This window comes from Arachis stenosperma, chromosome 4, assembly GCF_014773155.1.
Source record: "Arachis stenosperma cultivar V10309 chromosome 4, arast.V10309.gnm1.PFL2, whole genome shotgun sequence".
In the NCBI taxonomy this organism is placed as follows: domain Eukaryota; kingdom Viridiplantae; phylum Streptophyta; class Magnoliopsida; order Fabales; family Fabaceae; genus Arachis; species Arachis stenosperma.
This window is the reverse complement of record NC_080380.1, coordinates 30,358,379-30,385,656: the sequence shown is the minus strand read 5'-3', so window position 1 is coordinate 30,385,656 and position 27,278 is coordinate 30,358,379. Positions and strand designations below refer to the sequence as shown.

The 27,278-nt window shown below is 31.5% G+C and overlaps 1 protein-coding gene across 1 annotated transcript; it reads left to right on the top strand.

The window, feature by feature from the left end:
- The first annotated feature begins 16,664 nt into the window (after positions 1–16,664).
- Positions 16,665–21,949, top strand: LOC130974052 (adagio protein 1-like). Its single transcript, XM_057898789.1, has 2 exons — positions 16,665–17,172; positions 19,711–21,949. Exons 1-2 carry the CDS (start codon positions 16,934–16,936, stop codon positions 21,308–21,310), a joined length of 1,839 nt encoding a protein of 612 aa, XP_057754772.1. The 5' UTR covers positions 16,665–16,933; the 3' UTR covers positions 21,311–21,949.
- The last annotated feature ends 5,329 nt before the right edge of the window (positions 21,950–27,278 follow it).

Sequence of the window (27,278 nt, the reverse complement as noted above, 5' to 3'; positions counted from 1 at the left end):
TATGGTAAATGTGTATTTTTTTTACTGTAAATGTTATTGAGGATCTAATTACAAATTTTAATTTTTTCAGGGATTCAGTTACAAACTTTTAAACTATAGGGACCAATTTGTAATTTCACTGAAAGTGTAAGGACTAACTGTGTAATTTAACCTTAATTTAATTAGATATTTAAGTATCACACAATTTAAAATTATGTATATCAATTAATTGATTTGATTTTTATGATATAAATATCTAGAGTTGGAAGTGAAATGAGTTGAGTCGAGTTAGATCAAGCTCAAGCTTGGCTCAGTGAGCTTGGCTCAGTGAGCTTGGCTCACGGCTTGGCTCGTTAAAAATCGAGCCTATTTCTTAAACTTAAGTTCGGCTCACCAAAAGCTCATGAGCTGGCTTGAACTCATGAATTGGCACAAATAACAGAACATAATTTAAAATTCGATTTCTATAAATCATAATTTATATATTAAAAAATATTTAAAAATATTAATTTTATATATTGACTATCTATCAATTATAAATTTTTTACTCATATTTTACATCAAAATTATATATAAAAATGGCTATAAAATTTTAATATATATATATAATCAAGTCAGCTCACGAGCTAATGAGTTGAGTTTATCCAAGCTCAAGCTCGCTTCATTTAATATATGAGCTCAATTCAGGTTTAAGCTCAGCTCATCAGCTCACGAGTTCAACTTATTAAGCTATTAACGAGTCAAGTTTGAGCTGATTTATGAATTGCCTTGACTCACTTTCAGCCTTATATTTTTATCCATTAAGTTATAGTAAATCGGATTTGAAAAAAAAATTATAAAATTCGTGTAATGTGTCAAAATCAAATCATATAAATTTAAGGATTAAAATAAAATAAAATAATTTGTTACTTATTTAAATTGAATATAATAAATATAAATTAATTTAATTAGAAGCTCATTACTTTTCAGTCTTTTATATATAAAGATGAGAGAAGAAAATTGTACTAATTATATTTTTATCACTTTTTTTTTCTATTTTAACTATTCTTTTATTTTTTTTCTTTAGTATAATTTTGTTGTATTTTAATTTTGTTTATTTAATGATAAAATGTACTCATATTAATTTTATTGTATAATAGTCTATTCTTTTATATATTTTTATTTGTATAATTACTATTGATTTTAGTATCTTTTTAATTAATTTTTTATATTTTTGGATGACTTGACGATTTATTATTTTTAGTTATTAATTAGTCATTAATACTTAAAAATATGAGATAAAACATATTGTTAGATTACTAAATTAAATAAATTAGACTAAAAAATTAAATTAATAACTAAATAATAGTTACAAATAATAAATTTTGATAACCCTAATATTTTTTTACTAATATATATATTGTGTAAAGTTAAAAAGTTTTCTTTTCGGGAGAAAAAAAGATATATTCAAATTCTTTCAAATTATTAATTACAGAAATGGAAATAGTCCATAAATAACTTAGTACAGTAGATCAAATGCAGTAAACACTACATATATATTACGTATTTAATTTGGTAGTATCATTTGTCTACTGTCTTCTAAAGTGGAAATTATAGGGTTGGGAACGAGTAGGATAGAGTAAGGTATAATTTGAACTCTACTTTAATTTTATCTGTGGGTTAGAATTTTTTAACCCTAACTTTATATTTACACTTTAAAGTTCTAAACCTTATCCTATCCGATTCTACTCATAGAAAAATAAAAAAATTTTAAGCAAATATAAAATTTAACCACTTCAAATTTTATACATATCAATAAATAAAAAATAAAAAATTAAATTAAAATTAAAATTAAAAATAATAAAATTTTAAAGGAATTTAATATAAAATTATAAATAATATGATCATCAACTAAATTAATAATTATTTCAAATTTTTATAAGAGAAAAATTATAGATTCAATACTCACTTTTTGTATTATATACATAATTATACTCTAAATACATAATTATATTCTAAATCCATACTCTATTCTATCCATAGATAAATTTACAGTATATCTTATTTTTTTTATTCATAATAAATCGAATAAACAACCCTATCTAAATAAATTAGTCCGAATTAAGTATCTATAGATAAGGTATAGATTATCAACCCTAAAAAATTAGCGCCAATCTTTAATTTTGGCTCAAGAAGTATGAGATATAAATATGGATATAAATGATGTTGTATGCAAGTCAAAGCTCCGTGTGAATATATAGTAGTGTAGTGTACAGAAGTGACATTTTAAGTGATTGGGAATATATAATATTAGTATTTTGTGAGGAACTTATCATCATAAAGCTTGACAAATAAGTAGGAAAAGAAGTGTATGAAACAATGCGAAGATGATTCGAATAACTACACTATTAGTAATGTCTATAGACTATAACCATGTGATATTGTGACAGCATAAAAGATAATGCGTACTCGTAGGTAGACATGCGTGGAGTAAATTTAAAGAAGAAAAAAAATTAAATTATTCCTTAAAAATGTTGACGTACAAGTGCTTTCTTTAGTCTTTTTAATTTTAATAATATCATTGTAATTCGTAAAAGTTAAGAATACTAATATATGTTCCATTCGAAAAAGTTAAGAATACTAATATATGTTCCTGGCCCTGCATAAGATAATACATAACAATATATGAAACTTTTTATTAAAAAAAATTAAATAAAAAATATATAATAAGTTAATAATTATTACTATAAATATTTACAAAGTTACAATTAAAAATAAAAATTTAACGGTTTTTAATTTAATTTTAAAAATATTAAAATAATTAATATTTATCCCAACTAATTTAAATTGATTAAGTGATTATATTACTCATCAATTTAAGTATGTATCAAAGTTTAAATTTCATCTTTTTTGTATAATATCCTATTAATTAGTAGTAGATTCTTAAATGAAATTTTAATTCCCAGTAGATTAGTTTTTGTATTATGTAAAAAAAATAGTTACAACTAAAAAATTGCTTAATACAGATAGATTTACAGATAGATTTGGTCTATATTACAGACGAATTTTTTGTTACCGATGAAATTACCAATGGATTTTGTCCCTCTGTAAAAGTCTCGTCGAAAATTATTTACCGACGGATTTTTTTCCGTCGAAAAATTACCGACAAATTTTTACCAGTTACCGACGGATTTTTCCTCTGTAAATTCTCCATCCATTTCCCTTAGGCGTCGAACTTTCCGACGGATTTTTCGTTTGTAATTACAGACAGATTTTTCGACGAATTTTTCGTCTATAATTACAGATAGATTTTTCAAAAGATTTTCCATCGGTAATTAGAGCCTTGGAAAACCACTCCAAATTCTGAATACAGACAGAAAATTCGTCTGTAAATCTGTCTGTAAGATAAAATAGATTTTTTTTTAGATTTTTTAACTACAAAATAAACCTGTTTCCATACAAAATAAATATAAATTTAATAAATACAAATTTTTATCTAATTTGTATTTGAATATTTATAATATTTCATAAAAATAAACAAATTCATCGTATTATCAAACTAAAAGAAAAGTACTATAAACAAGCAAGTCAATATAATTCAAAATATAAACAAAATGTATTAATACATCAACTATAATCCTCAGTGTATTGTTCAACCGTACTAAATTTATCAGCTATAATTCATAACATTGTATTATATGAAAAAAATTACATTATGCAAATCTCTACAAGCCAATCAACTAGTAACCCGAGCATGCTTTGAGTAATGTTGTGTTGCTTTATATCTCTTAATGCAATTGGAAAAGAGCTACACTTCTTGCTTGAAAATATTTCAAAGTACTGCATGTCAGTAAAAGTACATAATAGTGAAAAATACATGAAAAAATGTCAATAGTGAAAGTTATTCACTTTTTTATGGCACAAAAAACTCATTACTCAACATCCTAATGAAAATTATGTCAATTGAATGCATAAGGACTAACCATGATAAGTACAATATGAAAATATTTCAATAAATAATTTATTAACTCTCAAAAAGAAAAGACCAAACAAATAAGTTTTATGAAAAGAAAAGGCCAATGAGAACAATTGTTCAGTCTTTTCCAGCTCTGTGAGGTAAACATAACTGCAGCATTAATATAAAGAGCAAGCCAATCTAGTTGGTTCTTAGTTATATATTAACCTGAATTGCAGTAGAAGCAGGTCCAAATCATTTTTAATAATTTTGGAAGAAGGACAACAAAGTGATCAAAGAAAGTGTTCGGTTAATTTTTATGTTACAATGATGCTGTCAAATGGCAACTCAGTTTCTGCAACTCAGTTTCTGCCAACTAGTCAGTACTCAATGAATTCATGGCCATGGATCCACTCTAGCCTATATAGACTTAGTTTAGATTATATCAAACTGAAGGCAATTACAGCATAAAAAAATATAAACAAACTATTAACATTGACCATTAATGCATTACTTACAACTTTCCCTATCTTCAGTGCATCCAAAGATCCCAATCGTCCAAGGTTCATCTGTCAGAGGCGAATAGCTTTTGGGTAGTGGCTGTCTACATTCAGGGCACTTGCGAACAGCCAACTACACAATACCGAAAATCCATGACCAAAATATATATCTACATATTAGCAAACACACTTAAAGCGCCCAAAGAAACACCAACACAAGTTCTCAAACAGTTTCTTGTAGAAAATTTGAAATCTGACTTAATGAACCTCAATAACGTAACAGAAAATTGGGAATATTACAGAGAACTTACATTTAAATAAAAAAAATAGAGAGAATCTCTTATAGTAGTTTTACAGTGTAATGATCAGCTCCTCCATGCAGAAGATGCTTCCAAATCAAAATCTTCACCAAGGGTGAAGCGGGTTGCACTTTCTGCTATGCAAGCATAAGAACCATCTGCTTGCTTAAGCATCACCTGCCAAGGACCTGAACAACAAACCATGAAGTAACAATCTAGTGCACCAGTTATATACTAAGATCAAAATACCATATAGCCATACCTGGATACTGGCGGAATACTACTCCACTGTAAGTGACAATATAAGGTGTTATTGCAACTGTCTTAAAAACATAAAAAGAAAACAATCAATACCAATTATTTGATAAAATGATCAGGTAAAAACAATTCAATAAAGAAGAGGCACCTTTGAATACTCTGATTCTAATGTAGAATACCGGAGTAAATTGTGAAAGGAAGCGGTAATGTAAATCTTTGAGAAGGAAGCCCAAAAGGCCTAAATCGGCACTGTAAATTCAATACTAACTCTGTCAAAAATAATTATATTAAAACTAAGAATTTAAGCACAGCAACATGTATGTATATATAAAGAGAATATACCGTCATGTGTCTAGTTCAAGATTAAATAGAAGTGTTGGTGTAGACACGGCAAATTTTTCCTGCAAAATTCAAGAGGTAACAATATATAAAATACATTAAAGTAACTACCACCAAAATGAAACGAGTCAGAAATATAACCTGTTCAATAACTAATAATTCAATCTTTCATGAGTTTTCTATCTTGCTAGTAAAGTATTGATTAAGTTTAAAGGATACCTTATCAAACACAAGCTTATCAAACAAAGGTGCTGCTTTGTATTGTGGAAGACCCTTCTCTAGATTTCTCAACTTGCTGTTGTTAGAGTCAAGATTAGTTAACATATGAATTGATAATTAAAACTGTCAAAGAGATTAATTAGTGATAAAAAATACTAGTTATATATATAATGAAACAATGGTAGTTGGGAATATATATATTAACTAGTGATAAAACATACTAGTTATATGCATAATGAAACAATGTGGCATGAACAGTTTAAATATGGTGGGAGGTATGAAAGATGCTAAAAGAGATTGAGGCAATTTAGGCACCATAGTAAAAGGCACCATAGAACTCACCTTATTTATTACCTCACTAATTTGTACTTTTTTAAATCCTGTGAAAACATGAGGGAATTATTGATCGATCTTACGATTTATAAAACTTTACAATTCCTAAGTTGCTATGTATATGCCTATTTAAAAAAGTACAAATTAGTGAGGTAAATAATACTTTACAATTCCTAAGTTGCTATGTATATGTCTATATCCTTTTTATTAGGGGGAGGATTTTTAAATACAAACAACGTAACCAACATAATGGCCTTGTTCCATTAGCATTAGTGGGATCATCGAATTTGGGTTTGGCCGAGTGACCAAAGTGCTGTATCTTTAACCGGGGCCTGAAATATCATATTCTAACTGGTTATTATTATTTATAAAGCATAATTGGAAATTGGTGACATGCATAAAAATTCTTGCAGGTGTTTTCATGGATGGGAAGATATTCCAGAAGCGCAATGTCTCATCCCCTGCACCAGTGACTATTGTTTGACCATCAGGAGACATTGCAAGGTAAAGAACTCTCATGCTGTGGCCAGTTAGAGTTGCAACCTAATATTCAAATTCAATATTTCTTCATATCACATTCTTTTTATTACTTGAAATTCTCACTGCCATAATAAATTATTACCATTGGTAGTGATGGATATTTCCACACCATGATCTGATTCTGGGAGTATCCATGAGTGCTTACTATCTCATTCACGTTTTTACTCCAAGCAAGGTTCCAAACCTAGTCAAACATTGTTATTGTTATTATTATAGAGTTATACATTATTCATTCATGTCTCAATACAGAGCTTAAGAAAGAAATCTGGCTTCCAGTGTCAACAATGCAACCAATTTTGCTATGCAATGAAACCATACACTTACCATCAAACTGCTCAAAGAGATCCTTACTGTTCTTTGCCACATCTTCCTCTGCTACAACACGAGCAGAATTGATCTCCATGTCATGTTGCTCATTTCTATTAGAAGCATTACTGTACACAAGTGATTGATATTGCATCAGTTGATCACAAAAGTATTAGTTTAAGAGCGGATTACGACTGAATGAAGCACATTTTCAATAAGCATGGGCATTACTGACAGTTATTCTCAGTTTCTCACAATCAATTCACTAGATACCTGATTAGTGACACTGCTGCAGAAATATGTTTGGACTCTTTCTCATTTACAGCCTCATGAGTCCTCTTAATATGCTCTAAAGCTGATCCAGCAGTACTTACACTATAGATATAAAACATTTTTCACATACCATAGATAAAACCAACTAAATTTCTACATCTAATATGCCTTGTTCCACTAAATTCATGGAGCTTAGCAAGAAGAGCATTGGCATAGAGGGAAATTGCAGTTGCAAGAATCAATAGACAACGGTTTCTTAATCAGATGCTGTGCTGCAGATTTGACTTGATATTCAACAACCCTGTCAATCAACAATTATATAATAACATTACACACTAGTATCACATGAATCACATGAATCACACAAAATATTGCATTTAGGTCAAAAAAGCTTCCGATTGCAGAAAAAATTCATCAAAATCAGAGTAAACCGATAGATTCAAAAAGCACAAAAGCAGAGTATGATAAACCTAGCTAAAACTGGCGCAAAAAAATTGAGCCCTAAGGTTTATCACGAAGAACAGAATCACAAAATTAGGATATATATACCTGAAATTCGAGATGGTTACGAGAAGAACCGAGAGAGCGAGTTGTTGAGATTAGATGGAAGAGGCGCCAGAGGGAGCAGATGCGATGAGAGTGGCGGCGGAGATAGCTCTGCGACGATGGGAGTAGACGCGACGAGAGCGGAGACAGAGGGAGCTCGTGTGACGCAAGGGATGACAGAGAGAGATCGTGCGATGGCAGTGACGGCGGAACCGGCAGCGGCAGAAGTAGCTCGTGCGATAGAGAGAAGAAGCAATTGTACGACGGAGAGAGGAAGAAGCACATAAAGGTAGGTAGGAGTTGGCAGCTGTGTTTATTTGTGAATGAATTTTGGCAGAGAGGGGATATATTAGGTCAAAGTTAAAACTTTCAGACGAAAAATTTTAAATTACAGACGGATTTTTCGTCATTAATAATTTAATAAAATGCAGCGTTTTGTCTATTTAATTACAGACAGGTTTTCCGTCTGTAATTATTTCCCACGGAAAAAAAATTAATTTTACCGACAAAATTATCGATGGATTCTATTTTTCGTCTGTAATTTATGCTAATTCGTTTTTTTTTTGTTTTCTGACAAAAAAATTCCTCTGAAATTCCGTCTGTATTTCCGTGGGATAAAATCCGTCGGAAATATCCGTTTGTAATAACTAATTTTCTAGTAGTGATTACTTGTCTTTAAAATTTGTCGAATTAAAAAATACAATAAAAAATAGTATTTATTTTTAAAGTAGATAGATTTTTCATCAATAGTAATACTTATAGAAATTTGTCTTTGTTAAAATCTACTTAGGATAATTTCATTTGTTGGCATCATAATCATGTTGATTCTTGAAATTAAAACAATATAATCAACGTTGTTACCTGTTAAAACTTCACATTTTATAATATGATTTCTAAGCTTCCAAATTTATAGACTTATTATGCTCTCACAAAAACTATTAGATTGATTAATATTCTTTGATAATATTATTGAAACACCATTGTTGAGAATTAGTTTGTATGAAGAGCTGAAAACCATAACAACTTTTGTTATTCAATAATTTATTCTATTAAAAAATAAATTATTATCCCTTATATTGATAAATATATATTTTTTAAATTTTTACATTATTTTATTTAGCAATAATTATCATTAAAAAAGCAAATGATTATAGATGTACAAAGTAATTTTTATTTTAAAATTGATTCTGATTTATGAGATAAAATTAAAAATAATTTTTTATTCTTATCAAATTTAAGGATAAATTGCCCTTTTAAATTGTTTGGTTGCCAATATTATCCAATTGTCTATTTTGATTTTTGTTTTGAAATTGTTCTTATAGATTGTGTTTGTTTTTATGAATAAGACACATAGACATGGATAATAAATATCTAAAAAGTGTTTAGATAAAAAGATATTCAATGTCTCTAAAATAGTTTTCTTTATTTTTATATCCACTTTTTAATGAAGAACAATAATTTTAGGAAGATGGATACGAACTTTTAATAAATTTTTTTTTGTCCATAGATAATTATCCTTTTTTAAAACTTTAATTTAAACTTCTTTAATAAAAATGAGGTATTCAGAAAATACAACGAGATACTCTCTTCTCTCATGCTTTTTTTTTATGTTTGTGTTTTTTGTTTTTTGTTTTAATTGGGATAAAAAGAGCAAATTTAGCACCTATTGAATCTTCCAATTTACACAATAAAAATTTCAAAAATAAAAATAAAAAATTTAAAAGAATACAAAAATAAATTGTACCAAAAAGTTTTAAATGTTGAGTTGGGTAAGAGAGATTGAATTAACAGAAACAAAATTTACCAAGTATAGCAGGTATCATCCTTCCACCATTCTTTAGCAACTAGGAAAGGTTAGACAGTAAGAAAGAAGTGAGAGACAGAAGGAGAGAGAAAAGAGTAAGATAGATATGTCTATTTTAGTCATTTTGCATAATATTTTAGTCTTGTCCATATATATCCAAACATAATACTAGACATTACCTTAATGTCATGTACATTATATCCAAAAATAATACACAAAGAATAATTTTTAGTGTCTCTGTTCTATTGTCTCTGTTTCAGTGCCATGTTCGATCTTACTCACAAAAACAAATGCAGTCATAATAATCGTTCTAACTTAAATCAAATTAGTATGTATTCATAATAAATAATTTAATGGATAATTTATTTTTTTGGATAGAATTGATATATAATTTATTGAGAGTTGGATTTATTGTCCAAAATTTATATTAGAAACATTATAATATGTGAAAATAATAACCTTATTTTTTATTATTAAAAAGAATATCTTTAATTTTTTTATTATGTAATTAACTTCATTAATAATTTTTTATTATGGTTTTTCTACCAAAAAAATATTAATTTATACTATTTATATATCTTTCCAATACTAAAAAGTAAGAAGGTATTTGCACTATTATATTTATTATAACACTTTACCACACAAAGCTTTACACCTAGGATGTAAAATAGAGGTGACGAGACGCTACGACCTCTAAAATAAAATATATGTAGTATAATAGCTGAAAAGATTTAATATACGAGGAGCCTTGATGAAAAGGTAAAGCAAAAAATCGCAAAATATAAAAGTGCAACGTTCAAAAAATGTGGTTACTTGCATACGAAGAAATCAAAAGTCCACTTAACATAATTATACAAAAGATAAGAGTAGAAGATCAAGGGAACAAAATAACAAGCTCCTAACTCAGCCTGCGAAGCTACGGCTGGCAGGAGAATATTTACGTATATATATACTTAGCCCCAAGTCCCAAAATGCACATACATAAACCCTAGTTCTCCATAAAACCTCTAAGAGGTACATAAACAAAGCATTCTTATACACAAGAGGAGAAACTATAAATTTATACGTAATAATATCAAAATAACAAAAGGAAACCCCAAAGTAAACCACTTCGCCGCAGAAACTCCAAATGCCTACCGAGGTGCTTCTCGACCTGTATATGAAAAATGACAACACAATACGGTTCTCAGCATGGTAAAGGTGCCACGCACATAAGATATAAGGTCCTGGGAATGTCAGAGGCAATTCTAGAACGCCGACATTCAGATTATAAAACTTAAGAAATAAAACTAAAACCATAAATAATGGTGGTTTTCTAAAGATTCTTAAACTTAACCAAATACTTTAACCTAACCCTCCATCATCCTCTTTCCTCCAAAACCTCCGTCACCAGTATAATCACACAGACAAGCAAGCAGACAATAACAAACACAATTAGGATACAAGTAATGCAAGTAGCACGTATACAAGTAAGCATATGAAAGTCACATAGGCATTCCCAATTAGAGCATGAACAAGCAATTCAAGTAATATGCTTGTGATGCATGCCTGTCCTATGGCTGTTGATATCAACTGCCAGTTACTTAGCCAGTCCGACATGTCCTGGTAGCTAACCGTGGACAGAACACTAAACACGGAGCAAGTGGGACAACGCCTCAACCCTTACATCTTACCGACGTACCCGGAGCATGGGACAACTTCACCCCGCCTTTTACCCAGGCAGTGTTACATTCTCGGCCCAGAGCAAGTGGCAATAGAACACAGCCCTTGCGTCTTACCCGAAGCCTTGAACTTTCCCGGAGCAAGTAGATAACACCACTGCATCTTACCCGACTTATTGACTCTTATCTGGAGCAAGTGGATAACACCACTGCATCTTACCCGGAGTCACATACAGAAAAACACTTTCATTATCATTACCATTCATTCATTTATTCATTCATTCTCAATTCATATCTGGAGCAAGTGGATACACCAATGCATCTTACACGACAATATCGCCTCTTACCCGGAACAAGTGGTTAACACCACTGCGTCTTATCCGGAGACACATCACAATCAATTTCAATTTCATTATCATTATAATTCATTCATAATCATCTATAACCAATGCATAATCATCCTTTACAACCATGGCATCACATATACTTCAGTTCTCTGCATTTTTCATACATAATTCATCATTTTTCAACCTTGTTCCACCCCCAAGTTACCACTCTTTCCTAGTTCCATCTCATCATTAGGCTTACTAACAAAATCTAGGAGTAAAGGAATGAAAATAGAGGTTTAAAAATTTAAAATTAGGTTTGAAATTCAAAAATCGGATTTGCTAAAATAAGGCCACACGTACGCGTGGAAGTACATTTGCTGAACTAAAAAATGCAGAATTTCATTTTGGGACCCTCAACTTCCGACGCTCCTAACTTTTTCGTTTCAATTCATTTTTCTTCCGTTCTTTAAACGGCATAAACTTCACGGACCTAATTTTCATATAAAATAAATTTGAAATCATTTGGGGGTCCGGAAGCCAAGTTATGGCTCGCCAAAATTCGGCCAAAAAATCAGTTTTTCACAAAATCTCAAAACCTCCAATTTCATTTAAAACCAACTCGACCTCAGCATTCTATACATAAGAACTCACCTCCCAATATACTAATTACAACACCATAATCACAAGTTAACAAATAGAATCATCAATATAACGCCACCCTTTTCTACATATTCACATCACAATCATCAACCCATCACCCAACAACATAATGTCATAGTAACCAACAACGTCCAGCAACTATTCAACCAATAATAACAATATCACCATGAACACTAATTATTCAACATACTCATACATTCCAACATATCCTATAGTCATCTAGCCTAAGTTTTCACAAAACATTATATATTAAATACGTGAAACCTAAACCATACATTGGCCGATTTTTACGTATTTCCGAGACACCACCAAGGCACCCAAAAAGGTTCAAAGTCACCCAACAAAAGCACTCAACCTCCACCAAACTCCAAAGCTTACAATTCAACCTCCAACATATACGTATACACACCTAATGCATATATACAACACATATATACCCAAATTCAATACCCAATATATAAAATTAGATAATTAACTAGAGTTCTAAGATTCTCACCTTACCAACAGAAAATTGGGATAAGACTTGGCAAGTCCACTAAGTTAATTTGATCCTAAACACCGAAATTACACAAAATCTCAACACCAAAGTTCAAGAATGTCGAAATAAAGAATGAACAGCTGGGAGTGAAGGTGAGGTTTACCAGTAACTTGGTTATATGGGTTTTGTAAAAAACTTCAAGACAAACACGTTGCCGCTGACGGCTTATCAATCAGAGTTCCAGATTGAAAGATATAAACAATTGAAGATTGGAGGTGATTAGATTTTCCTCCTCCTTTTCTCACTGTAACTTTCCCCCCTTTTTTGCCAAGTACAGCATGCTTCCTTTGAGGGAAAGGACAAGAGCTTTAGCTCTTTTCATTTTAATGGGCATTGGGTTGGCCATGGGCTCAATATGAGTCCGATTTGATCGGTTCGGTCTGTTTAGTTCAATCTCGGGCCAACTTTTTTTAAATTAATATCAAAATTCTTATTTTAATTTGCTCTATTCTATTTTGTTATAAAATTTATGTTTTAATTTATTTTATTAAAATTTAATTTATTAATTAATTATTCGCTAATTTTATGAGATTTACATTTATTATTTTAGATGATGGTTTAAGTTGCTTATTTCATATGTTAAATAATATAAATAATATCTTGTATCTTAAATTCATTAATTTATACATATTGAGAGTAGAGAAATTATGCAATAAATCATATGTTATAAAGATTAGTTGATGTATACATAAATTAATTATATGATCATTACAAAAATAAAAAATAATTTATTATATATATAGTATCATGTATATATTAGGAGGATCTATTTTAATTATGTGAGTGATTATTATTTTTTTATTTTTTTATATTAGTAAATAATATTTAAAAATAAAAGACAGAAAAACATAATTAAAAGAATTTCTTAATTTGAATTAAAAAATTCATTATAAGTATATCCAATTTTTATATATACTAAATGTTATTATATTTAATAGTCTGTATAGTATTTGATTATTTGTTACAACAATGACTTAAAATATTAACTCAATATATATTTGGGTCTAATAAGACCCCCAAATAAACAAGATCAACCTAGGTCCATTATCAGGTCCTAAATCTGACTTAAGTTCACTATCTTAAGATCCAATGCATATGAGGTCAATGTATTTCCTCTCAAATCGGCCAAGATTTGATCTCCACTGCTAGTTAGGGATAGTAATTGGTACTCGTGAGTCGTGAGGGCGCGAGAACCTTTCTCGTCCCTCACTCCTGTTTAAAAAAAAATCTCTTATCCCTTTTTCATGTTTATCACAAGTTCGCGTTTAATTATCTTCTCAGGGAATGGATATACTTGTGAGTATCTATGGATATTTTTTAAAAAACTTTGAAAAAAATTAACAAAAAAAGCTTAACTTAATAATCATAAAATAACCAATTCAATATAATTCAACACAATTCATAACATATTTATTATGAAAAATAATATTTCAAAATAAAAATATAAAACATCTTATAATATACATAACATAATTTTTTGGTGCAAGACTGGCCGATGTAGTGATGGACTTAAAAGGTAGAAAAAATGAGCTAGAGTGAGAGAGACATGAAATCAAGAGTGAGAATAAGTCTAAAAGAAAGAAGAATGATTTAAATTGAAGACAGGAATCAAGATTACTAAATTTAAGAAATGGATCTATATATATACAAATTAGGGTAATCAATAATTTCATATTGCGTGGATTTAAAGGGTTTTATGAGGCGTACCTATGTTTCTGTCTCTATCCATTTCATGTGGGTGAATTTTCACTCGTGGAGATTTTATGGATCTCCATTTAATCCCAAATTGCAAGTAATTTTTGCGAATACCCATTTTGATTTTTTTATCATCCCTATTACTAGTATTTATTGGTTCGTGACATAGAGCTAGTCTAGCTACTCACTAAATTTTTAGATAACCAAAGTTCAGACTATATCATTCTTAATAAAGTCATATGTATCATTGTCAAGGTTCAGAAAACTGAACCGGTCATCAAACCGCTCTAGCTACTGGTTTACTGGTTCATTGGTCCAACCGGTCTATCCGGTGGTTCAACTGAAAAAATCGTTTTAAAATAAAATAATAAATAAATTATAAATAAACATGCTAAAATATAATTATAGTATAACATAAATATTAAAATAGTTTTCAAATTTAAAAAACTACATTAAATATCATCAATCAAATTCATATAATCTTATTAATATGTTGATGGTGGTGGTGTCTTCTGAGGCATCAATGTCTCCTCATCTAGCCCCTCCAATTTCTTCAGCTAAAGCCAGCAATTACAAAATACTAAACCTTCACCCAGCAATTACAAACAAAGCTAGTAAAACCAACACAACCAGCAACTACAAATCAAAGCAAAACCAGCAACTACAACACAATAAGAATAGAGTAGCATTCAGCAACAACCATTACAAAACAACAGCATAACAACAACAGTGCCATAACAAAACAGTAGCATAACAACAACAGCACCTTAACAAGTTACCAATCAAAAATTCCAAAGATGAAAAAATGGCTGGTACTGTCGTCGAAAACATTGAATAATAGTAAGTATTTATATTTTCTTCTTTCTAGTTGAAAAATAAATACTTAGAGTTTAGACTTTGATCATTACCAAGTACCGAAAAATATTTCGATCAACTTCCAAATACATGTGAGAATTAACTTTGGATTGCAGCCAATTAGGTACTCCGTTAGGTACTCTCTATTAGTCGAGTGGCTCAAATGTGTAAGTCGAAGAGATAGACTCGACAGAAGTCAGTTGTATCGAAGAAGAGATTAGCAGGTCTTGAGACATCGAGGTCAAGGCTCGATAAGTACTTTGCGAAGAACATAGTACTCGTCGAGAGGGATTCATCAAGGAGAGAAGTAAGGTTAATCGACAAGTCTTATCAAAGCAGAGCAGATAATTGATGGCAGTTACCCACGTTGTACAAGTGAGCGGGAATGGTTATTCAAGGATTGACAACGTAGAAGTTATATTTTAATTTGATTGGTCGAAAACTTCTATAAATAGGTGAAAGATCGAAGGAATAAGGGTTGGAATCTTTTCAGAGAAAACACTCACACTCACTCACATCTCAAGCGACTTTCTGAGTTAGTCAAGAGTCTTTTTCTTTTTTTGAAGAATTCCTTCCATGTCTTTACTTTTCTTTCCATTCAATTTATCTTCTTTGACATGTCATTTCGTTTCCTTTAAATTCAGCAACTTTTACCCTTTTTTATCTTTACCCTTTAATTTGATTTTCCTTTTATTCAAGTCATTAAGTTTTATTGTTCATTTCGAATTTCTGCAAAGTTTAGTTCTTTCTTCTTCGTCATTGTCAAAGGCATAGATTTGATACAAATAAAACTGATGCTCATAAAAAGGAGTATGTTTTGCTCCCGGACCACTAAATATCAAACCACTTTCGATTTTCTAAAAATCAATAAAACAAATTTATACCTATATTTACCAAAATTTTATACTCATGAGTCAATACAGTTTGCACGTTTTTAAGATTTTGCATACATGATTAGCAAAAAATATTTATTAAAAATAATTTAACATTTATACTAATTAAATAATGACTAAAAATTGCTAACCCGTAAAAGTATCTCTTTAAAATTTTATCTTTATTTGGCACCCTTATATAAGTTATTATTTTTCTCCTCCTATTTGTATGAACTACTCTAAATTTCTTTGCTCTTATACATGGGACCAGAGAGTACCTAAAAACTACTATAATAGTTTGTGAATGAAATTAATTAGAGGACCAAATATTTTTCAGTCAATATGAGTTAATTTTTTTTAAATTATAAATTCTGAATTTTAAATTTTAAATTTTAAAAAAATTAAAAAAAATAATTTTATAATAAAAAGTAGCCTAATATTAATTACTTAAAAATTTATTTTCTATATTTTTTTGTGAATTAATAAGTATGATGCACTTTCTTTTTTTAATTTATGTTATTACTAAATAATAATAATTAATTTTAAATTTCTAGCTAAGATGACATTTTTTTTAATTCCATAATTAATGCTCTTCAATTTTTTGAAAACATAATAATAATAATAATAATAATAATAATAATAATAATAATATGTGTTGAATGAAAATCTTAAAAATATCTAAACGAGAGAAAAAACCGAAAGATATTTGCAACAACAAAGGTAAGGGTGGCAGTAGGCAGCTCTATCTATCTCTCTCTGAATTCCCGATCTTTCTCTTTTCTCTCTCTGTCTCACTGTAATAACAAAACAAAAACAGAAACAAAAAACGAAAGAACCTCATCGACCTCTCTCTGTCTCTTCGCCACTCATTTCACTTACCAAACCTCACTTCGATTCTCATTCTCATTATTCCAATTCTCCCTCTCTCCCTTCTCATGGGTTGAACCACCGCGCTTCTCAATTACCCAATCAAATCACACTTACAATATCTCAATGGAGTGGGACAGCAATTCCGATCTCAGCACCGATGACGACGAACCCTTCCTCCGCGGCGGCTCCAACGACGACGAAGATTTCGGTGTCGGACCTATCCCTTTCCCGGTTCTCCAAACCGCGCCGTGCGGCTTCGTGGTTACTGACGCGCTCGAACCTGACCAACCTATCATATACGTCAACACCGTCTTCGAGATGATTACCGGCTACCGTGCTGAGGAAGTTCTCGGTCGCAACTGGTCAGTTTCCGTTGCTCTTTTTTCTCAATTAGGTTAGGTGTTCAATTTCTTGGTATTAGAATTCGGAAAGTAATCGAGGTATTCTAGAATCTGATTGATTTTCTTAGACTAGGGTAGAGCAGTGCGTAGATAAAAGCTTGCCTGAATTTTTTGTTCTTTTCTTTTATAGTCATAAACAAATTGAACCTAAAGAACGAGTGCCCAATTACTGAAGAGTTTTGAGGCCTAGGGTTTAGCACCTTTTCTTTTATAGGCCTGGGGTGGCTGCAAAAAACCCTAGCCCTCTTGCTAGTGCATAGGATAAGGGAATTGTTGAATTTTTCATCCTTATTTTAGTTTGAAGTTTTATTATTGCTACAGAATTTATGTAGTAATTAGCTGTTGATGTTCCATGAATGACTGTTTTGAGTGCTAAGTAACAAGGGAGAGGGAGGGGGAGGACGTATCCAAATGGAATATGCTTATTCCAGGAAAGTTGCTCAAACATTTATGTCCAGAGTTAGGTGTATTTGACAGGTTATCGCATTTGTCAAATAGTTTTGATGTTTACTGAATAAAAATGTTCGCTGGACCATTTCTGCTTCACCTGGTTTAACTATCAGAGACCCGGAGACAGATTCAAAAATCTGAAACTGCCATCATGTCCTTGTTATATAGAAAATCTGAGTTTCAGATACAATGTTGAAAGATTTGTGGGGAGCGAAGCTTTTGAATTGAAGCTCTCATTCACAAGTTTGTTTTTGAGATTTCTTGTTGGATGATGTTTTCAGTGGGCAAGAACTAGGTAGCTAGAAGGATCTTATTTTGTAGAATGCCTAGTTAAGTCTGGAGAAAATTGTAATGAAATTTCATTCTACAACTTTATTGAGTCATCACTCATTTCCGGTGTCAAACTGTTTCTGTGGATGACAGACAATAACACTGATACCGCTATGACAGTTGGTTAGGGTGGTTGGATAGGAGGCTAATGCAGGGTTGTCAGCGGTGATTACTTGGGCTATGCATTGAGAGAGGTTGGTTTTTAGCGCTAACTGTTTAGGATACCAAGTCCCTGCCAACACATTCTGGCATTTATTCGGGTCAAATTGCACTGGTCACTCCTAATATGCCATTAACGGAGCCTAATTAGAGTTTAGGATTGTGTTTCATGTTTGGCTTTATGTTTTGGTCTATAAGGCGGTTGCTTTAGACCTTACATTCTCTTATTAGGGTATGTGTGGGGTTTTTCTTTCTGGCTACACTTGAAAAGTTTGAAATTGGTTAATTTTTGGCCCTGATTGTATTGGAAGCTTTCTGTCTTGGACTAAATTTTGAACAGCTATCTGTTAAATTAGAATGAATGATTGCTTTCAGTGCTAAATTGATTATGATGAGGAGGGGATATAATTCCTAATATGGGTATTTACTGAGTCTAACTACTGAGTGGTTTTAATTATTATATTATTTTGGATCCTTTATATTGAGAGGAGATGGAAATCTAAAACTTTAGGATGTTTTGTATGATAGAAATTTCTGCTTGATTGACACTTGGTGCTTCTTATTAAAAGCCATACTTCTTTCACCAAGTATAAGTTAGAGTCTGAACTTATTCCACAACACCTTCTTGTCCAAATGCTGCCACTAGAGATGCAAGCGTTACACACTTACACTACACTACTAAACATACCAAACAATGGCATTGACAAGGCATTGCTGCAGTAAAGATCTGGCTTTTCTCCTCCTCCCAAACCAACAGCACTAGATAACTGGAACTAATCCAAATATTGTTGACACTCTCAACACAGACTCAACACAGACCAAAAATTCACATACTTATGAAATCTTTTCTTCTCGAGTTTTTACAAATGCATTAATGCTTCGTAATTGAAATCTGAGTGGATACTGCATAGTAAGAGAAAATATGGTTAAACAATGTATTTCTGTTATACTTTTATCTGTAAGGGTATAGTGTCTCATTTTTTGGGAACCCTCTGCTACTTCAATGAATTATTCTCATTTGAGGCTTGTTTAATGCTATGGCTCTTATGTAAGATGAGTTGTGTTGCTATAGGATCGAGCAATATGGCAAAAAATAGTAATAATTAGATGGATCATTACCTTCCAATTGCTTCTCTCTTCCTATCTGATACAGGAGCAGGAGCAGCAAAATAGTAATAATTTGAATGAGATTATCCTTATTAATTCTTGTGGGTTCTGTTTATGGTTGGAATTATTGTATCATAATACTGAATTTTAAGTGTTCAAGTATCATTTTAATCCCCCTGGAGTTATGATGGTGTGTCAGTAGTAAAGTTGTGTCTGGGAGTTTGTAGTTAGCAATTATAATCTGCATTCCCTGATAGTTCTAGTTTGAAAGATGACGCTATAAAAGCTAGCGTTTAGTCTTTGTATAGAGGGTAGCTGCTATTTCTTAATAATAAGTTAGTATGTAAGAAAAAGAGAATAAGTGTTGGCGTTTTTACAACATATCTTGCTTGCTTGATTGGGTGTTTCAAATTAGTTGTAGCTTTGATCTAATCAGTTAAAAATATTTTGCAGCCGCTTTTTGCAGTGTCGAGGCCCATTTGCTAAGCGAAGGCATCCACTGGTGGACTCAACAGTAGTAGCAGAAATTAGAAGATGCCTCGAAGAAGGGGTTGAATTTCAAGGTGAGTTGCTGAACTTTAGGAAAGATGGATCTCCACTTATGAACAGACTGCGGCTGACACCTATATATGGAGATGATGAGATAACTCATGTCATTGGAATCCAGTTCTTCACAGAGGCAAACATTGATCTTGGTCCTCTTCCAGCTTCAACTAAGGAGTCTACTAAATCAGATCGTTTTCGATCCGTGCTTTCCTCATTGCATCCTCGTGAGGTAGGGGACCGAAATGTGACTCGTGGCCTCTGTGGAATATTGCAATTGAGTGATGAAGTAATTTCTCTCAAGATACTTGCTCGCTTAACTCCAAGAGATATTGCATCAGTTGGTTCTGTTTGTAGGCGTTTGTATGAGCTGACAAGAAATGAAGATCTATGGAGAATGGTGTGCCAAAATGCATGGGGATGTGAGACTACACGTGTTTTAGAGACCGTGCCTGGTGCAAGGAGACTTGGATGGGGTCGGTTGGCAAGGGAGTTGACCACACTTGAAGCAGCAGCATGGAGGAAACTGACCGTTGGAGGTGCTGTTGAACCCTCACGCTGTAATTTCAGCGCATGTGCAGTTGGCAACAGGGTTGTCCTATTTGGTGGTGAAGGAGTTAACATGCAACCTATGAATGACACCTTTGTATTAGATCTTAATTCTAGTAATCCCGAGTGGCAACACGTCCAGGTGAGCTCTCCTCCTCCTGGTCGTTGGGGCCACACACTTTCTTGTGTTAATGGTTCCCGTTTGGTTGTATTTGGAGGGTGTGGAAGGCAGGGCTTACTTAATGATGTCTTTGTTCTTGACCTGGATGCAAAGCCTCCAACTTGGCGAGAAATTTCTGGATTGGCACCTCCACTTCCTAGATCATGGCACAGCTCTTGCACTCTTGATGGTACCAAGTTGATAGTTTCTGGAGGCTGTGCTGATTCTGGAGTCCTCTTGAGTGATACTTTCCTCCTTGATTTGTCAATGGAGAAACCTGTCTGGAGGGAGATACCAGTGACATGGACTCCACCTTCTCGTCTAGGCCACACACTTTCTGTTTATGGTGGTAGGAAAATATTGATGTTTGGGGGTCTGGCCAAGAGTGGACCACTGCGTTTTCGCTCAAGTGATGTATTCACGATGGATTTAAGTGAGGATGAACCATGCTGGAGGTGTGTAACAGGGAGTGGGATGCCTGGTGCTGGAAACCCTGGGGGAATAGCTCCTCCTCCTAGGCTTGATCATGTGGCTGTTAGTCTTCCTGGTGGGAGAATTCTGATATTTGGTGGGTCCGTTGCAGGACTTCATTCTGCCTCCCAACTTTACATCCTTGATCCAACGGATGAGAAGCCAACATGGAGAATCCTAAATGTACCAGGGCGGCCTCCTAGATTTGCATGGGGACATAGCACGTGTGTTGTTGGAGGGACAAGAGCTATTGTGCTGGGTGGCCAAACGGGGGAGGAATGGATGCTAAGTGAGCTCCATGAACTTTCCCTGGCAAGTTCTGTAATCTAGATCCTGTCAATAAGTTGCATGCTGTAGTGAAGGCAATGTGCTACAAGGCTTTGGTTACAGTTGTGACATCATTTGGAGCACAAGTTAGCGGCAAAGGTTTGTATTGGTCACTGATAACTCTTGAGAAGCATTACTCTTGTCGGAAAGTTTGTGTACTAAGTTGTTTGCACAATGCATTTTGTTGTATATGGTTGGTTCTGGCTCGAGAAGAACTTCTCAGCGAGTTGCATACCATGTTTGCTTTTTGTGAGGTTGTGTGAGACTTTGCCCTTCAGTATGCACAATGAATTATTCTTCCTGAATAGATTAATAGTGCCTGATAACAAGTAGGTAACATTTTAGGGTAACTCACTTGATCTCCCCCATGTTTTGTTCAAATTGTGTAATTGAAACCGTGACAAACAATAGAAAAAGGAAGGGAAAAAAAAAAGTGAATGCATGTTCATAGTAACGTAATTAGGCATATTTTATGTTATGCAAGTCTACTGTTTTGTGTTTTTTAGAACGAGTCAGCTGACATGGTCTTAATTGGTTGTACTGCAAAAAGGTCTGAGATAGGGAACACTGCATATTGTACATATTTTCGTGTATATTGTAATAATATGGAGTATGATGAAAAGCATTTGTAATTTTTTTTTTCTTTTCCCCCCTTAATATGAAGACACCACTGATGAGAGTGAAATTTATAAAATTTGCCTCTTCGACATGAAACATATTTCAAAGGTTTTTATTTTTTAAATTTTTATTGAATAAAGACGGTAGCCAAAGGAATATATTTTTTCTACTGGGAAATCCACATGTTTGAACGCTAGTAACTGGCGAAAACTCAGAAATTTTTTTTTTTTTTGGGTGTCTGAATAAAAGATAAGCAAAGCCAAAATAGGCTAAAACATCTCTCAAGCAAAACAGCAACCTCTTCTGATGGTTCTAGCCACTCGGTGTAAGTAACATTACCTCTAGCAAGAATTTCGATGATTTGAGACAAGATCTTTATCTTCACAAAGCATTCCGGTTTGGAAACTATGGGAGACGAGGAAAACATCCAAAGAATCTGGTTTGCGAATGATCACTTTCAAACCACATTCCTAAGAAAGTACCAGTCCCCTCCAACCATACGGCGAACTCAAAAAAATCTTTTTTTGGTTGTTCATGGTATTTTCTTCGTCGTGGATCTAAACTTTATTAAAGGTTTGTTGGTCAATGAGTTATTGTATATATGGGGCAAAATTTAAATTCTCAATATTTGTTTAAGCAAATGAATGATATAATCACTCGACTAACCCAAATTAGTTATGACGAACTCAAAATTTGACAACAGAGGATCAAAGTCTTGCCATTGACACCTACTAACCAATTAATTTATTTTTCATCTTTTGAGTCATACGTACTTATTTATTTAAAGACCCAAAAATTAAAAATACGTATTTAGAGAAAAAATAGACATTCAAAGCCCGAAAGAGAAGTAGACTACATGCTTGTGATAAGCCTAGCCCGGATATGGAGGTCCCAATATTATGATGGCCCATAAAACAATCCAAGTCTTCTACTCAACAAAGAGTCAAAGACATTGCTCACAGCACACGTGGTCTTGATTTATTGGTAAAATTCCTCGTCTTATAACAGGTGTATCCGTGTTCAAGACTTTGTTGACATCAATAATGAATAGAAATGCTTAATGATGTGTGTATGAGTCTGGCTTTTTTATATAAAAAAATAACAAAAATTAATTATTTCCCAAAATATCACAAAGAAAAATGCTTCGCAACGCAGGGCCATTTCAGGTGTGGTGCATGCAAATTGGATTTATACTCTAATTTAAGGTTGATGGCCACGAATTAAATTGGATTTATACTCTAATTTAGGGTTGATGGCCACGAACTAAAACTGGCAGTGGCTGCGACTCCTATTCATTACTGACGTGCACGAAATAGCTCAATTCACCACAGCTCAATTTATCACTGGCACACACGAGTTAGGCATAAGCTTCTAAGTTCTAATAATAATGCAGCTTACCACTACCAATCTAACATAAATATAACACCATTGATAACATACTATTTTGGATTATAAAATTATCATAGCTGTAGTTAGAAGTAAGTTCTCAGATAAGTTTTTGTATATTGATTCACTTTGTTTTTTAACTAAATAATTACATATTACATAATAAATAATAAATAATGTAATGGACAAATAATTAACAGTAGTTCTATTAATACAATTTATTAGTCAGATTAGTATTAATTAAGTGCTGATCAATAATAATATACTAATAAAACTACTGTTAATTATTTGTCCATTACATTTTTTATTATTAATTATGTAATATGTAATTATTTAGTTAAAAAACAAAGTGAATCAATATACAAAGACTTATCTGAGAACTTACTTCTAACTACAGCTATGGTAATTTTGTAATCCAAAACAGTATGTTATCAATGGTGTTATATTTATGTTTGATTGGTATTGGTAACGTGCATTATTATTAGAACTTAGAAGCTTATATGTAGGTGTAGCCTCTGCTATGTGTAATTCTATATTTGCTACTCCTGATGTGGCCCAATTTGCTGCTGCTGCCCTTGATGTGGCCTAACTCGTGTGCGCCAGTGGTGAATTGAGCTATTTCATGCACGCCAGTAACGAATTGGAGTCGCAGCTTTTTAACTTGTCACTGCCAATTTCAATTCGTGGCCATCAACCCTAAATTGGAGTATAAATTCAATTCGCATGCGCCATACTTGAAATGGTCTTGCGCATTTTGCCAAACATTTTCCTTCGTGCATATTTTAAAAAATAATATATTTTTATTATTTATTTATATAAAAAAGTCTATGAGTCTGTAGTGCTGAAGTTTCAACCAATGTTACCTAATTATGTGCCATGCAAATATATTGTTGTTTTTTAATTAAAAAAGGAAAAGTATAAGAAGTCAATGGAATATTTGTATAATGTGTACAATGAAGGTTTAGGGAGTATTAGAGATATAACTATTAGTGTTACTTTTTTCCATCAACTGAAGTTTTTGGGATGAGTGGTATAGAGTTCGATCCTTGGTGAATTCCAAAATCAGTTTAAACTTTTCGGAAGATGTTTATTATCCATAGTACTCGGATGGTTATTCTAGATAATATAGAAGATGTTCATTTTGTAACTCAATAGCCTATTGTACACATTGTACAAATAGCCCATTGATTCTCTAGCAAGACTCATTAAAAAATTATGAGACACATTGTACAAATAGTCCATTGGCTCTCTAGTAGGACTCATTAAAAAATTATGAGACATTGCACGTAGGGGTGAAAAAAGGTCAGGCGGCCTGCCAGGGGCCTACAGCCTGGCCTGTGTTTGGCCTGGCCTGGCCTGGCCTGTTATAAAATATGTACAGTCCCAGGCTCTTTTAAAAGCCTTAATATATTAATAGGCCAGGCCCAGGCTTAGTAATTAGCCTTATAGGCCTGTTAGGCCTGTCTGGACCTGTTAAAATATAATTAAATATATAAATAATTATTTATTATTAATAAAATTATGAGATATTTTAAATTTATTATATTTTATTATAAATATTTTTGTATATTTTAAATATGTTAAAAGTTTAAAATTTTTTATAAATATTAAATATATGATATATTACATATAACTATTTTTATTAAAAAATATTTTTATTTTTGTAAAAAAAAATTATCAGGCCTTTTAACAGGCTTCAGGCCAGGCCAGGCCTAGTACTTTATAAAAAGCCTATAACAGACTGCAGGCCAGCCTCAGGCCAATCAACTGTATGACAGGCCAGGCCTATTAAGAACAAAGCCTGGCCTGGCCTGACCTATTTCCACCCCTAATTGCACGCAATTGGCAATTCTAAGAGTTGGAGTATTTAAAGGTTATACCCCTTATCAAGTGTTTTCTAAGAGAAAAAAACCTTAAACGTCCTGGCAACTATTTAAAAGGTAACAAAGTTTTTAATAAAAAAATATTTTTTTAATTTTTAATTTTTATTTTTATAAGACTAATTAATTTATTTATTAATATTTTTTTATATTAACAAAATAAATTTAAAAATATATTAAATTGTTGATTTATCTATTAAAAATTGATTAAAATTGATAAATTATTTTTTATCGAAAGTTTCGTTATTTTTTAAGGATAATTATTAAGGCCATTTAATTTATTTTAATATTTTTGTTATTTTTTTAAATTACGGTGTAAAACTAAGAAATATTAATAATTTTAAATTATTTTTACTTATAAAATCTAAATAGAAGATATATTAATAATTAACATGTCACATAAGTATGTTCTGAAAAAAGATTATTAACGGAAGGACTAATCAGTACTACAAAATTAAATATCAAGAGTTGTAAAGAAATTTTTTTTTGTCGGAGACTCGAAGTCCTTCAAAAAAATTATCAGAAATGGATATTTACTTGTTTTTATTTTATTTTTTTAGTTAGATGCTTCTGGTTTAAATTTTACTTCCTGTGCATTAAATAAGACTTAGAATGTTTTTGTTTGAGGTGAAAATGAGGGAAAGAAGGAAAAAAAAATTAGAAGAAAAATAGCTATTTTTAATTTGATTGAATAAAAAAGTGAAAAAAAAAAGAATAAATAGTATAAAAAAGTAGGTAAAATTCACTGAAATTTTTTCCACCAATATTGGATAAAAAATAAAAAAAATGTACTTAGTATTAATATTCTAATATTATCTTTAATTTTTTAATATATTTTAAAATATATAAAAATAAAATTATTTTTTTATAATATTATATATTATTTTCTTTTTTTTTTATCCAAACATATGTAAAAAAAGAAATAAAATTACATTCAATTTCTTTTTTTTATATTTTTTCTTTATTTTTTTTTTCTTCCAAGCAAATAAAGCTTAATGTCTATTTGAGTTGGATTTTCGAAGAAATTTATGAAACTATCGCAAAACTACATACAGCAACGCCTTCCACAAAATAAAGAGAAATCGACAATCCTACGCCGGCTGAGGGTCACCACAACATGATCCTCCTCATTTTTAGGTACTATTTCATTTGATATGTTGTTTGGATAAAGAAGATTTCGAGAATTGAAGTAAGCTAAACGTTTGTAAAAACAATCCTATCAATTTATTTTTTTTTCTTCCAAGCAAAATATATATTTATATATATGTATATATTCTTTGTCATTACAGCTTTTCGTTGCATCTTTATTCACTACCCCGTCAACGCATACAGAAGCAAAGCCACCCTAAAACTCATTATTCATAAATATTGATGGCGATGTTTGCGCATACTTAGATGAGAGATGATCTTATTTGATTTGCGCTCACCAAGCTGTGTACACATTAACAAATACTATAAGCATAGACAATAAATTGAGGGTAGAAATTCAAGTTAATCAATTTTATGTAAAATTAATAATTGAGAATTATTAGTTAAAAATTACTATCAATTTTATTTGAAGTTGATTGTATTTAAATTTTTACTTAAATTAAATTATCATAAGTGTCATATTTTTTATATCTAATTTTTTTATTTTTAATTATATTTTAATAAAAAATATTTTTTAAATATATTTTAGATACAATCAAATATAATCACATGTTTAACTTTAATCTTAATGTATAATAATATATATTATTAGTTACTAAAATAAAAAATTATCTTAAAGTTTTTATATCTATTTCTATTATATATTACTTCTCTATCATTAAAATTAAAATTAAATATTTTCCTCTAAAATTAAAGAGTTCTCCCATCTTTCTTCTTCCTTTTTCTATCAACTGAATCCCCAAAATAATCCTTGAGATTAATATCGTGCACTAAAATCGTCTTTGAGATTCCAATTGCATTAATTACGTCCCTAAGATTAGAAAAATTACACCATATTAGTCCCTGACCCGTTTTCTGTTAACGACGCGCTGGCGTGACTTGATGACGTGGATCTTTGTTGACACGTGTTACCTCATGATTTGGCCACGTGTAACGGT

Coding starts and splice junctions, on each gene's coding strand:
- LOC130974052 (XM_057898789.1), top strand. CDS start 16,934: ATGGAGTGGGACAGCAATTCCGATCTCAGCACCGATGACGACGAACCC. Junction 17,173..19,710: donor GAAGTTCTCGGTCGCAACTG/GTCAGTTTCCGT, acceptor AATATTTTGCAG/CCGCTTTTTGCAGTGTCGAG.